The 11,551-nt window shown below is 51.2% G+C and overlaps 1 protein-coding gene across 1 annotated transcript in view; it reads right to left on the bottom strand.

Moving 5' to 3' along the window:
- Positions 1-663: 663 nt before the first annotated feature.
- LOC147701214 (synapse differentiation-inducing gene protein 1-like) overlaps positions 664-11,551 on the bottom strand; it is a 54,718-nt gene continuing 43,830 nt past the window's right edge. Inside the window, exon 2 of the mRNA XM_086928599.1 lies at positions 664-958. Coding sequence (XP_086784725.1) covers positions 779-958 — 180 coding nt within the window. The 3' untranslated portion in view covers positions 664-778. The remainder of the gene's footprint in view (positions 959-11,551) is intronic.

Here is an 11,551-nt window from a genome sequence, read left to right as displayed (position 1 = left end):
CTTTCACACATTGTAGTGCAGGAAATTCTCTTGCTGCCTTGCGTTGCTTGAAAGCTTAGTAAATCTTGGCCACTATGTATCTTTCCTATTAGTACACCCAAAAATACCTTATTATGTATGAACCTTGCCTTTTATCTCTTATTCACAATGTCCAGTGCTCAAGTATTTAATGTAACCAAGCACCTTTCCTTCACTGAAGCTATTGTCTGTAACTATGTACATCAATTCTTGCAGGGTTACGCTAATAAACAAATATAAATATAATACTCCACATTCAACATAGGCTTTTGGATGGTGATTTCATATGTACCTCAGCGTCCTACCATACATGGGCTATGCTATTCGATGTACCAAGAGAGACTCCATAGCTCGCATTTGGAAATGCAATGGGGATAGATGTCATAATTTTATTAAGAAAAAATCATTATGCAATTACTGCCAATACATAATAAAACTTAGGGAGGCATAGGCTTTTGAAGCATTCCAGGTTTACAAATCCTTGTAAATCTGGGAATGTGTCAAAATCTATGGGGGATGCGTGGGAATGCCCACCGCAACCACCATGGAACGCATCTTTGACACTGAGTATGGCAAATCAGCGAATTGCGCTGCTTCACCCAATCCATATCTACAAGGCCATAAAAAAAGTAATGTAAAGTGGCTTTGCGTAGCCTCATAGATATGACTAAGAAGCCTGCACCACAGGAGCCTGAAAACAGTGAAGCTCCAGTGCCGCAGTCCTCTCGTAAATGAGACCCTCAATGTTCTGTGCTCTGTATCAGCCATTATGCTGGTTGTTGATGGTCTGTCCGAAGGTGATTTTAAAGTATATAACATATGCCACCCAGGCGAGTGTAAAGAGGATTCCGATTCCTAGACCAACATTGTTGAGCGTCAGCGCTGTGCGGGAGTTCTTGCGAGCCTGAGTAGCGTCCCCGCTGTTATTGGCATCTCGTGTCTGTAAGACATAAAAGACCATACAGTTAGAAAGAAGACACCAGGGGCTGTGGCTTTTATACATGCATTTGGCCACTTTCTGTGTACTTTCACAGTTCTACCAGCAATTAGAACTCCTCTTATTTACTGAATAGAAATTATGAGCCACTACAATAACATGCATTCCACCAGGCTTCTGCAAAAAAGATTCAGTCACTAGTAAATGGGACACTTTGGGATTGTGTAATAAGCATCACACTAAAGCAGGTGGTTTGTCTCACACACCATAGAGTGCCATTCTTCCCAAGTTTAGGCGAAATCAAATGCCACTAAATGTAATCCATTTAGCGCCTGGTGCAAAATACTGAAGCAGGTGTCAGATACATACTCGGTCGTGCCTTTCTCAAGCACTTTACAACTGAAACAGTATGCTGCCTATGATGAGTTCTGACACACATCAACCAACCTGACAACTTCTAACCCCCTTCTAAGCAATGCAGGGTTGTATCTACCATTGGTGCAGCAGGTCCAGTGTCACCGGGACCCCATGAGCCTGTATCACAACTGCATTTTACGAAACCAGCAGCAATTAAATGGCCCACCTACCTTGCCTACACCAGAAACAATGGCCTCCTTGCTAGGCTACTGAAAAATAAACTCTATCCTAAAGCAAACATAATGCATCATTGATAATGTGTAAGCAATGAGGAGCTTTGCACAAAATCTACAAAGTTGTGTTGAAAGACAACACCTCCACAGCCTGAGCCCGCCTGCTGTCAAATGTAAATGCAAGTTGTATCTCACTTACTCAGTAATAGAAAACAGATGTACCTCTGCAAATGAGCTGCAGAAATACCTTCCCACACTACTCAAACAGATGACTTTTTACCCTAAAAATAATGAACCTATTACATACTGGTAATCTTCATTGCCCTGAAACATAGGCCTGCCTGTCACCAAACCTTTCACCCCATTCCACCTGTTTCATTTCTTTGATTCTGCAGAAGCTTAGGGCATCATTTATGGCATTTTAGAGTAGGGCAGGGCTTTGAAAAGGCCAGAAATGCACCACATTTAAGAAATGCGGTGCATTCCTGTCCTTTCTGCATGCGCCGGCACAGTTTTTGCAGCCTAGTGCCAACGTGGTGCAAGGGTTTCTCTGTTGCAGGCAGGATTGTTTTTGTGCAGAAAGAGGCACTTTCCTGCATGAATACAAGGCTTTTTCTGCTTTCTATCTGTGCTGCAGAATGTAGCACATGTGTAAAAAGGAAAAACTAGTAGAAATTAAAATGTTTCTCCTCGCTATACCTCACTTCAGAAGACATATGAATATGATGCTTCCCCAGGTTTATATCACTTTGTAAATCTGAGGCAGCATCAAATTCCCTGGGTGCTCAGTGGCAAAACCCATGGCAACACCCATGGAATATGTTGCCTTACTCATGATTTATAAGGCCACTCAAAGCCATGCAGTGTGGTTTTGTGTGGCTTCATACAGCTGAATGTAACTGTGTCCGGCAATTGGCAAGGTGTGCAGTACGTGTAAGAAAAAATAAATTTCACTTGTGTGTGTAAAACAGGGGGAGGGAAGTTAATTTTGTTGCAGAGGGGTGCTCGAAGGATGAGTATGTCATGCAGGGAGTTGTGTTGAGCATCCAGAGGGAGGGATGCCAAAGGAAGTGCATACCGTTGCACAGTTGTTTATTGAGCATTGATGGAGTACAGGTTGAAGTTATGGCGGACTCCTGTGTGTGGTACACCATATTGGGTAAAACATTGTTTGAACAATTGTGGATGGGTAGAATGTTGGAGAATACTGACATAATACCAGGCAGTTATTTCAGTCATAAGATTCAGATGATTGGGGTAACACAAGCTGGGTTAAAGTTTGTGGGTAGGAAGTGTGTTGGTGAAGTGTTTATGGCTGAAAAAGTTGCCTTGATCCTGGAGTAGCCTTATATTTTTTAACTCGGGAGGAAGACGGATCCATGTGCTAAACCGCCTGTGTGTGCTGTAGATGAGGAGAGTTACCCTATTGGAAACAAGCATTTGCAATGCAATAGGTCTAGCATTTGTGAGAGTTTGCCTTTTATTAATGTGTTTTGAAAACCTGCACGAGGTGCCTTAACACTCACTTTGTACTTATAGTTGTTATCTTTTGGAAACGCAAGAACTATTGAAGTTAACAGCTATTAGTACAAAATGAGTGTTAAGGCACCGCATGCAGGTTTTCAAAACACAAATAAAAGGTATTATCATGCACAATGCCAATATCTCAAAGTCTTGCTAATACGAGACTTGTTGTATTGTAAATGCTTTATATTTTTGACAATGCATGGGTCTCACGGCCGTAGCTGCTGACTTTGGAGCTGGAGAACCAGGGGCCTTATTTATGAAGGCCTTGCGCCACCGGTGCGTCACTTTTTCCCATGTTAAAAGTGACGCACCGGTGGCGCAAGGCCTTCATAAATAAGGCCCCAGGTTTGAGCCTCAGCGTTGGCTCGGCATCTTGTGATACTAGACAAATCACTTAATCCCCCCTTGCCTATCAGAAAATGAATGTGTCCTTGGGTTCGTAACTGGTGCTCATGTAAAGCGATCCAATACCCAAGTTTGGGTCAAATTTCAGCTATATAAATCTGCACAAAAAAAAGCATCACTCGAAGTGTCACTCGATTGGCTGTGGAAGATCACTGACTCCCTTTCTAAGCAAACAAATAATCTGCTATTCTTATAATTCTTAAACTGTAGATGTTTTCCGCTTCAGTAGTTACATGAAAAGCATCATCATAGGGTCTTAATTATGGTTTCATCGAATTAGCGGGAGACCAACTGGTGTTTACAGTGGTGATTTAGAGATGGTGAAAGTGAAAGTGGAGTGAGTTTAAAATTACCTCCATCTCTCAAACTTGGTTTTATTCTGTTGGAGATGGGGGAAGGTTAAAAAGAAAGGCAGTGCGTGAATAAAAGGGCTACTGTTCTATAGCACCGAATGTAAGAACCTGAGTGGTCGACATATTACAGTCCCTTTGGTGCCTAGGTGGGTCAAAGGGCTTTCTTCAAGATGAATAGGAGGCACTTAACTCATCTGTGATGTGCGTAGGTAAGCCGTGCACTTGCCCTTCTTCTCGGTGAGCCTATTTGGACACTGGGGGCCTCATTTATGAGGCCTTGCGTCAGTTTTGCGCTGCGGATGCGTCACTTTTTGTGACGCATCGGCAGCGTAAAACATGCGCCTTGTTGCGCCATATTTAAAAAGTGACGCATCTAGGTTGATGCGTCACTTTTTAAACCCCTGCGCCACATTATACCTGCGTCAGGTATAATGTATGCAAAGGGGGCGTTCCCCCGCAAAAAGCCTCGTAATAGTGACGCAGTGAAATCTATGAGATTTCACTGCGTCACTTTTAGGATGCGGTTGCGTCAAAATCTTGCGCCTGCCTAACAGCAGGCGTAAGACTGACGCAAGCCCTTTCACATGGGGCTTTCCCCATGTGAAAGGACGCATTGCTGGAGTTGCGTCACTTTTGTGACACACTCCAGCAATGCGTCACTTTTGCGCTTACAGATGCGTCAGAAATACTGACGTATCTGTAAGTCCTTGCGATATGATGCGTCATACATTAAATATGACGCATCATTGGTGTCGCAAGGAGTGCGCAGTGAAAAGTGACGCATCGCTGTTTTCACGCAGCGATGCGTCACTTTTCATAAATGAGGCCCTGGATGATTATGGGTCTGTAGTACCTATAACTTGGATATGTTGCTTATTCAGCTTCACTGGGGGATGAGCGGAGTAGACTTCCCTCTAGCTCGAGAAGCCTTTTTCGCGACTTGTGCTTGTTCCGTCTACTGTGCCCCGCTGTACAGACCCGTAACCATCCAGTGCCCAAATTGTTTTGGAGAAGAAGGGGCCAGTTATCACATAATAGATGGTCAAAGGCACACTCTCCACAATGCGCTGCAGTGGGGGTAGTCGAAACAAAATACAAAAATGTAGCCACTTGACCATATGACGTACAACGAATGAAAAGCACACAAAAGTATTTGAAGTGGTTCATGTATTTTAAAAATGCAATGAAACTACTACTTTTATCCTAAAACGTTTCTGTTCAATAGGAATATAATTGCAGTGACATTTGTCCATGGAGCTTTATACCTTTTCGCTACATATTCATTAAAAACTCGTTATCGAACCAGAGCCTCAAGTAGAATAAGGTCATGCACAGAGAATTTGTGCTTATAATTTTCCATAAATTTGAACTAAAACTAATTTTCGTTTTTCAAAGTAGTTTTAATCCAATTTGCATCTGTGAAAAAAGAATTCCATTGATGACCTATATTTACGCATAATGTAATGCAGCTTTTAGATGAAAATGTATAGGTTAGGGCGCTAGGCAAGAACATCAGAAATTCAAAACAATGGAGAAGCTCTCCTTTGGTAAAGTAGACAGAGTGGCAGCAGGAAAAAAAATCATTAAGATTTGCTCCAGGGCCCCTGGATTCATCTCTCGGATAGGTTTGTGGAATATAATGTGCACACAGCAGAATCCGTCACTGCAGTCACTCTCATCATGAGCCTCACCACAGCTATAGTGTCTCTGGGAGCTGCACCGCAAATCTGCATTTCCCAGTTGACTTGGTTTTGGCACCTCACGCTGGCTAGAGCTTAGGGCCAGCACTGGCCAGGACAAACCCCATCATTATTCTGCCCAAAAGAGGCATGGAAATAAAAATGCAGATGTGCATGCTTGCAAGATACATGTTGGACTGAAAGGTATGTCTAGCCGGCTCCTTCTAGCATTGTGCGAGGTAAGTTAGCATTTACGGCAACATTTTGTTTTCAGCCGCCATTTTGTGCCATGATCGAAATGAAGCTTCAGTCCCATAGTGTCTGCATCAGCAGAAAGTAACCTTGATTTTTTCTCTTTATTATTTAAGGTTGAGCTTCGCTGTACTAATGAATAGATCCTTCTGTTTTTGCATGCCTTTCCTTGTAGGTAGCCCCGCTCCGAATCTCAGAGAGACGGGCACAGGCTGAGTAACCTTGAAGTTAAGATAGTGTGTACCCGGTCTCAGGATGATAGCTTGTCCCTCTGTACCTCTTTTGTTCATCAGTGCCCAGGCTGGAAAATTCCAGGCTGGAAAATTCCAGTCTGGGCGGGTCTTAGGGGTGTTGGAAATGTATATCTAACTTTACCTTGTGGACGGGGGTCAGTCCCTCTGCAGCTATCTCAGGAGGCTGGTCGGACCGGAATCCGCTCGAGTCTATACTGATAAAATAATTTTGGTTTGTATTCTCTACTGTCTGAGTGACTCACCATTTGTATGGAAGGCTGAGAGGTGGTCGTGAATGACCCGGATGTCCCTAATCGGCTCAATTCCTCCATACTTCACCGGATGGTTCAATCTCCTGCCGGTCACATTGTGCTATGTATATGATGTTAACACTAATCAGTGTTACTAACATTTCATTTGCTCAAAATGCTCCCAACAGCTGACTGCCCATAAGCTAAATTGATTTTAGCCTTTAGACACCTATTAGGAGCTGCGATTATCATTTAGATCATGAGTACAGTTGTTTATGGTGTTTGTGCAATGACATCTATTTCATAATATGCAACCTTGACTGAACAAATCTGACTGCAAAAGACATGCTGAATATCAACGAGTTCCTCCTTTTTGCATATATTTTCAAGCCATGTTTTAGGAGTATCTGGGTGTAAACATAGCGAGCTTGCCCGCCCCCCTTTCGAAACACAAGCTCTCAGAAATGCCGACCCTTTCCGCAATAGATTCTCGGATCCAGGCAACTGTCTTTTTAGGAAACCTGCTTAAAGTCTATGGTCTGCATCGCTTAATGTCACAATTGTATGACAATTGCCTTAAAATGCAAATGGGGCTTTGCGGGGGTGGCCGACGGGAGGGAGGCTCGCCCCCCCCGGGGATTTTGGGGCCCCGGGAGGAAGGGTGGGGGCAAGGATTAGCCAGGGGACAGGAAGTGAGTTTGGGCTGGTTGGGCTAGTCGGGGGGAATTGGGCTGCTTTGAGCTCCTTTTGGGCTAGGGTCTTTAAGAACGGCCATTTTGGGTCACTGTGCACCATTTCGTGGGACAGTGACCCAGCAGCCGGGGGCAGATTCATCGTTGTGTAGTGTTTTAGTCGTGGTTGTAATTTAGCAGGTTACTGTGGCTTTTTGGGGGTAGCATTGGTTTTAGGGCGATAGTAGCGTGCGTCGTGGGCTTCCAGGACTTGTGTGCGCAGGGTCGTGTGGTGGAGCGGAGGACTTAGAGGAGGCAGTGCGGACGGCGGGAGAGGCTTTACCTGGTTGCATGGCAGCGGAGGCGATGGCGGATCCCCGTGTGCGCGAGGCTCTACGCCTCTTGGGGGAAGCAGGCAGGACGGATTTGCTGCGTGGCGACGTGCGGGTAAGGCCACTTCGGCGCGCTGCAGATGGCGCCGCGGCGGCGGTAGTGGCCTGCGAGTCACCTTGTTCTCGCGCGAGGAGGGAGGAGGGGGCGGGGGCGATGGGAGGAGTGGCGTACGGTGGTGGCTAGCGGGCGGCTGGGGCGCCGAGGCGGGGAGGGGGATCGGGAAAGAAGCGCGGCGGCCGGAGGAAGGCGCTGCTTCAGTTTGTGGAGGGAGCGGGGGGAATGGGGGGGCGGGCGGAGTCGGGGAGGCGAGCGGGAGGCCGGCGGGAGGTGCATTGAGGGGGAAGGGGCCTGCAAAGGACAAGAGGGTTGGGGGGGTGCCCAGAAGTCGAGAAGGAGTGCCAGGCTGGGGGGCTGGCGGGGGGGACAGGGGCCAAGTACAAGGTGAGCAGGAAGGGGGGTTCCCGGGGGGGGAGGGGATGCCACGGGAGGACCTATATGCCAGGAGGTGGAGAGTGGAGGGGGGGCGGCTCAGGCACGAATGGGGGGGTGGAGCAGGGGGGCAGGGGGGAGGAGTAGGGGGTTCGCCGCTGCTGATTAAAGAATCGGAGGAGGGGGAGGGGGCAGGGGGGGGAGGGTGAGAGTGGGCTGGACTGGGGGTCATCGTCGGAGGAGGTCATGGTGGGGCCTAGTAGGCCGGTGTCGCCGCGGGGAGTGAGGAGGGGTGCGAGGCAGGGAGGGGGTCTGGCGGGAGTGGGTGGGGGTGGGGCAGGGGGGAGGAGATGCCACGGGGGTTGGGGCAGACGGGGGTTGGGGGAAGGGAGGGGGTGTTTCGGTGAGTGGGGTCACGGGGAGGGGGGGTAGCGGGGGTGGGTCGCGGGGTGCGGGCTTGTGGGGGTTCGGGTGTAGGCGCTTGGGGCGGCCTGGGAGATGCGGGGGGCTGGGGGTGGGGGGAGGAGGGGTGGGGGGGCGACCGGCGCGGCAGGGAAGGCATTCGGCAGCATGGGGGAGAGATGCGCCAGGAGTTTGGGGGGGCGAAGGGGGTGATTTTGCCTCGGCATGCTGGACTTCCCCGCTTTTTTCTTGGCAGGAGCAGTTGGCAAGGGGCTCGGGTGAGCAGCATGCGGCTCCAACCCGCCAAGAGGATGGTCTGGCTCTGCCTGGTACGGGCGGTCGCGCTCCAACGAGGGACCATGTACGTGCTGACAGCAGATGGCAGGGCCATAGGTCTCCAACGCCCCCCTCCCGATGGGTCGAGCCAGCCGCCGGGGGACAGGGATGGAGTAACGAGTTGCTAGGCTACTCAGATTACCAAGCGGAGCGTAGGAGGAAGGGGAGTGTGGATTTGGAGACACTGATGACGGCGTGCAGGGACAAGGTGGGTTTGAGCAGGGTACTCACAGGAGGGGTTGTGGCATATGGAGATGGAGGTGGAGAGATGGAGTCAGAGGAGGAGGGGGAGCTGCGGGAGGGGGAGGGGGAGGCGAGTAATGTTGTTGGCAGTGTTTTACAGGTACGCCCCCGGCAGACGGTGCCGCGAGTGACGGCCCCCCCAGCGGAACTGGTTAGGCGGCAGGATCCGGTGAGGACGCCAGCCTTGACGCCAGGTAAGACTGGTGCACGGTTGGGGAGTGGCTTGGGCGGGCCTCAAGGAGGCCAGGCGGCTGGGGGTGCGGATGGTGGAGGCCAAGTGTCGGTGGGGACGGATGCTGGGGGTGGGTATAAGGTGAGATTGGTGAAGGGCAGGTATGTGATGGATGCCGGGGTGGGTACGGAGGCTGCAGGTGACGCAGCGTCGGTGAGCACGGGGACGGGAGAGGCGGCGCAGTCCGGAGGGTCGGCGACGTCCAGTGTCGGGGCGAAGGAGAGCTGTGAGGTGCCGGTCAGGAAGCCGCCTTACATGGGGGTAGCGAAGCCACTGGGGGCGCATTTGTCACTGGCAACTAAAGAGAAGATCTGGAAAGGGGAGTATGTGGAGATTTTGAAGTTGCTCCATAGGGAATTGATGGCCAAAGAGGGGTCGAAGGAGGAGGAGCAGGAGTTAGCCAGGCGACCTAAGGTGCCGGTTACCATTGAGAATTGGTCGGGGGCTTTCCTGATATATGCCAGTGTGTACTGCGAAAAGTACCCCGACAGGGCGGTCGCACTGTTCAAATATATGGACGTGGTGCGGCGGGCGCAAGTGACGTACGGAGGTAATGCTTGGTCACATTACGACGAAGAGTTTCGGGCGTGCATGGCATCAGACCCGAAGGCGAAGTGGGGAGAGTTGGACTTGTAGCAGCAGACGATGATTGGGGCAAAATTTGGCCGCAACATCTACATGACCAGTGGCTTGCCGCTGGCGCCGCCCCCCTTTTCAGCCCGCCCCACCCGTGGGGGGGTGGGGGCGAGGGACGCCGGGAGTACTCACAGAGTCGGGCCTGCTGGGACTTCAACAGAGGTTCCTGTCTCCGGCAGGCGTGCCGTTTCCGGCAGGCGTGCCATTTCCGGCATGAATGCTCCAAGTGCGGGAGGCGTCACCCGGTGGTGCGCTGCTGGGGGCTTGGGGGGCCCTGCAAAGGGTCAGCAACCGGCAGCCGTGCCCAGTGGTGGGAGAGGGGCCGGCAGGGGGGGGGAGTACCTTGGGAAAAGGCTCGTACACCGGTTAGGCTGGACCGACTTGAACCTCTTTTGGCGGCTTAACCGCGGGCGGACGATGCAGCCGTGCTGCGTCAGGGTTTCAGGGAGGGTTTCCGGTTGGGCTACGAGGGTCCGCGGATCGCTCGGTGGGCAGAGAACCTGAAGTCCTTGAACGCGCACAGAGGTATCGTCCAGGAGAAGCTTTTCAAGGAGGTGAAGGAAGGGAGGATGGTGGGGCCTTTTGAGGAGGCGCCGTTGCCGGATTTGATCATTTTACCAATTGGGGTGGTCCCGAAAAAGGAGCCGGGTCAGTTTCAGCTGATTCAGCATCTCTCATGGCCGGAGGGCATGTCGGTGAACGACTTTATCTCAGCAGAGTTGGCGTCGGTGTCGCACTCGTCCGTGGACGTCGCGAGGAGGTTGGTAACGACGGCAGGTCGGAGGGCGCTCATGGCAAAATGCGATGTAAAATTGGTTGCTGCCGGTACATCCGGCGGATCATCAGTTGCTGGGGATCCAGTTTGACGGCTTCATTTTCGTCGATAGAGCGCTTCCCATGGGGTGCGCCGTCTCGTGTGCTTTGTTTGAGAGATTCAGCTCCTTCTCGCAGTGGTTTTTTTTTCCTGGCGCACAGGCTCTGAGGCGATGACGCATTACCTGGACGACTTCTTCCTGGTGGGACGGCCTGGTTCGACGGACTGCCAGCAGCGACTGGACAGTTTTACGGACCTGACGGGTTACCTTGCTGTTCCTTTGGCGCCAGAGAAGACTCAAGGTCCTAGCACGGTGCTGTCGTTCCTTGGGATAGAGCTCGACTCAGCGACCATGGAAGCACGCCTACCGGAGGAAAAGCGAGTGGTGATGATGGACCTGGTGAAGGGAATCTTGGCCAGGCGAAAGGTGACGGTGCGTGAGGTGCAGGTGTTGCTGGGTCATTTGAACTTTGCGTGCCGCGTGGTGCGAGCTGGGCGGACTTTTTGTCGTCGACTGGGGTTGGCCTTGTCCGGGTTGACGCTGCCGCATCATCATGTACGCCTATCGGCGGGCTTGAGAGAGGACCTGAGCATGTGGCTGGCTTTTCTGGGGCGTTTCAATGGAGTGCCCATGGCGCCCCCGGAGGACTGGGAGTGGGAAGTGACAATGTCATCGGACGCGGCAGGAGTCGGAGGTTTTGGCCTTTACTGGGCAGGCAGATGGTGCGCTGAGCAATGGCCGGAGCAGTGGCAGGCAGGGGGTAGGAGCATTGCATTCCTGGAGCTGTTCCCATTGGTGGTGGCTGTGACAGTGTGGTGCAGGTGGTGAACCGGCAGTCCGCAAGGGAGCCCCAAGTGCTGAAGTTGATGCGTGTTTTTCGTCTTGAGGTGTCTGGAGCACGATATTTTGTTCCAGGCTCAACATGTGCCGGGGGTGGACAATGACATTGCGGATGCTTTGTCTCGTTCACAGTGGCAGAGGTTCCATGGGCTAGCCACGGAGGCAGCGGAGGTCAAGACACAGGTGCCGGAGGAGCTGTGGTTGGTGGGAGAGTGCGGTCGTTCAGTTGGTGAAGTCGTCCCTGGCAGCGTCCACGCGGAGGAGTTATGAGCAGGCCTGGCTGGAGTTTCTACGGTTTGGAGCGGTAAG

The sequence above is a fragment of the Lissotriton vulgaris genome, chromosome 7 (genome assembly GCF_964263255.1).
Source record: "Lissotriton vulgaris chromosome 7, aLisVul1.2, whole genome shotgun sequence".
Taxonomy (NCBI): Eukaryota; Metazoa; Chordata; class Amphibia; order Caudata; family Salamandridae; genus Lissotriton; species Lissotriton vulgaris.
Note: the sequence above shows the minus strand (reverse complement) of the source record. Positions and strands in the feature narration are given on the sequence as shown.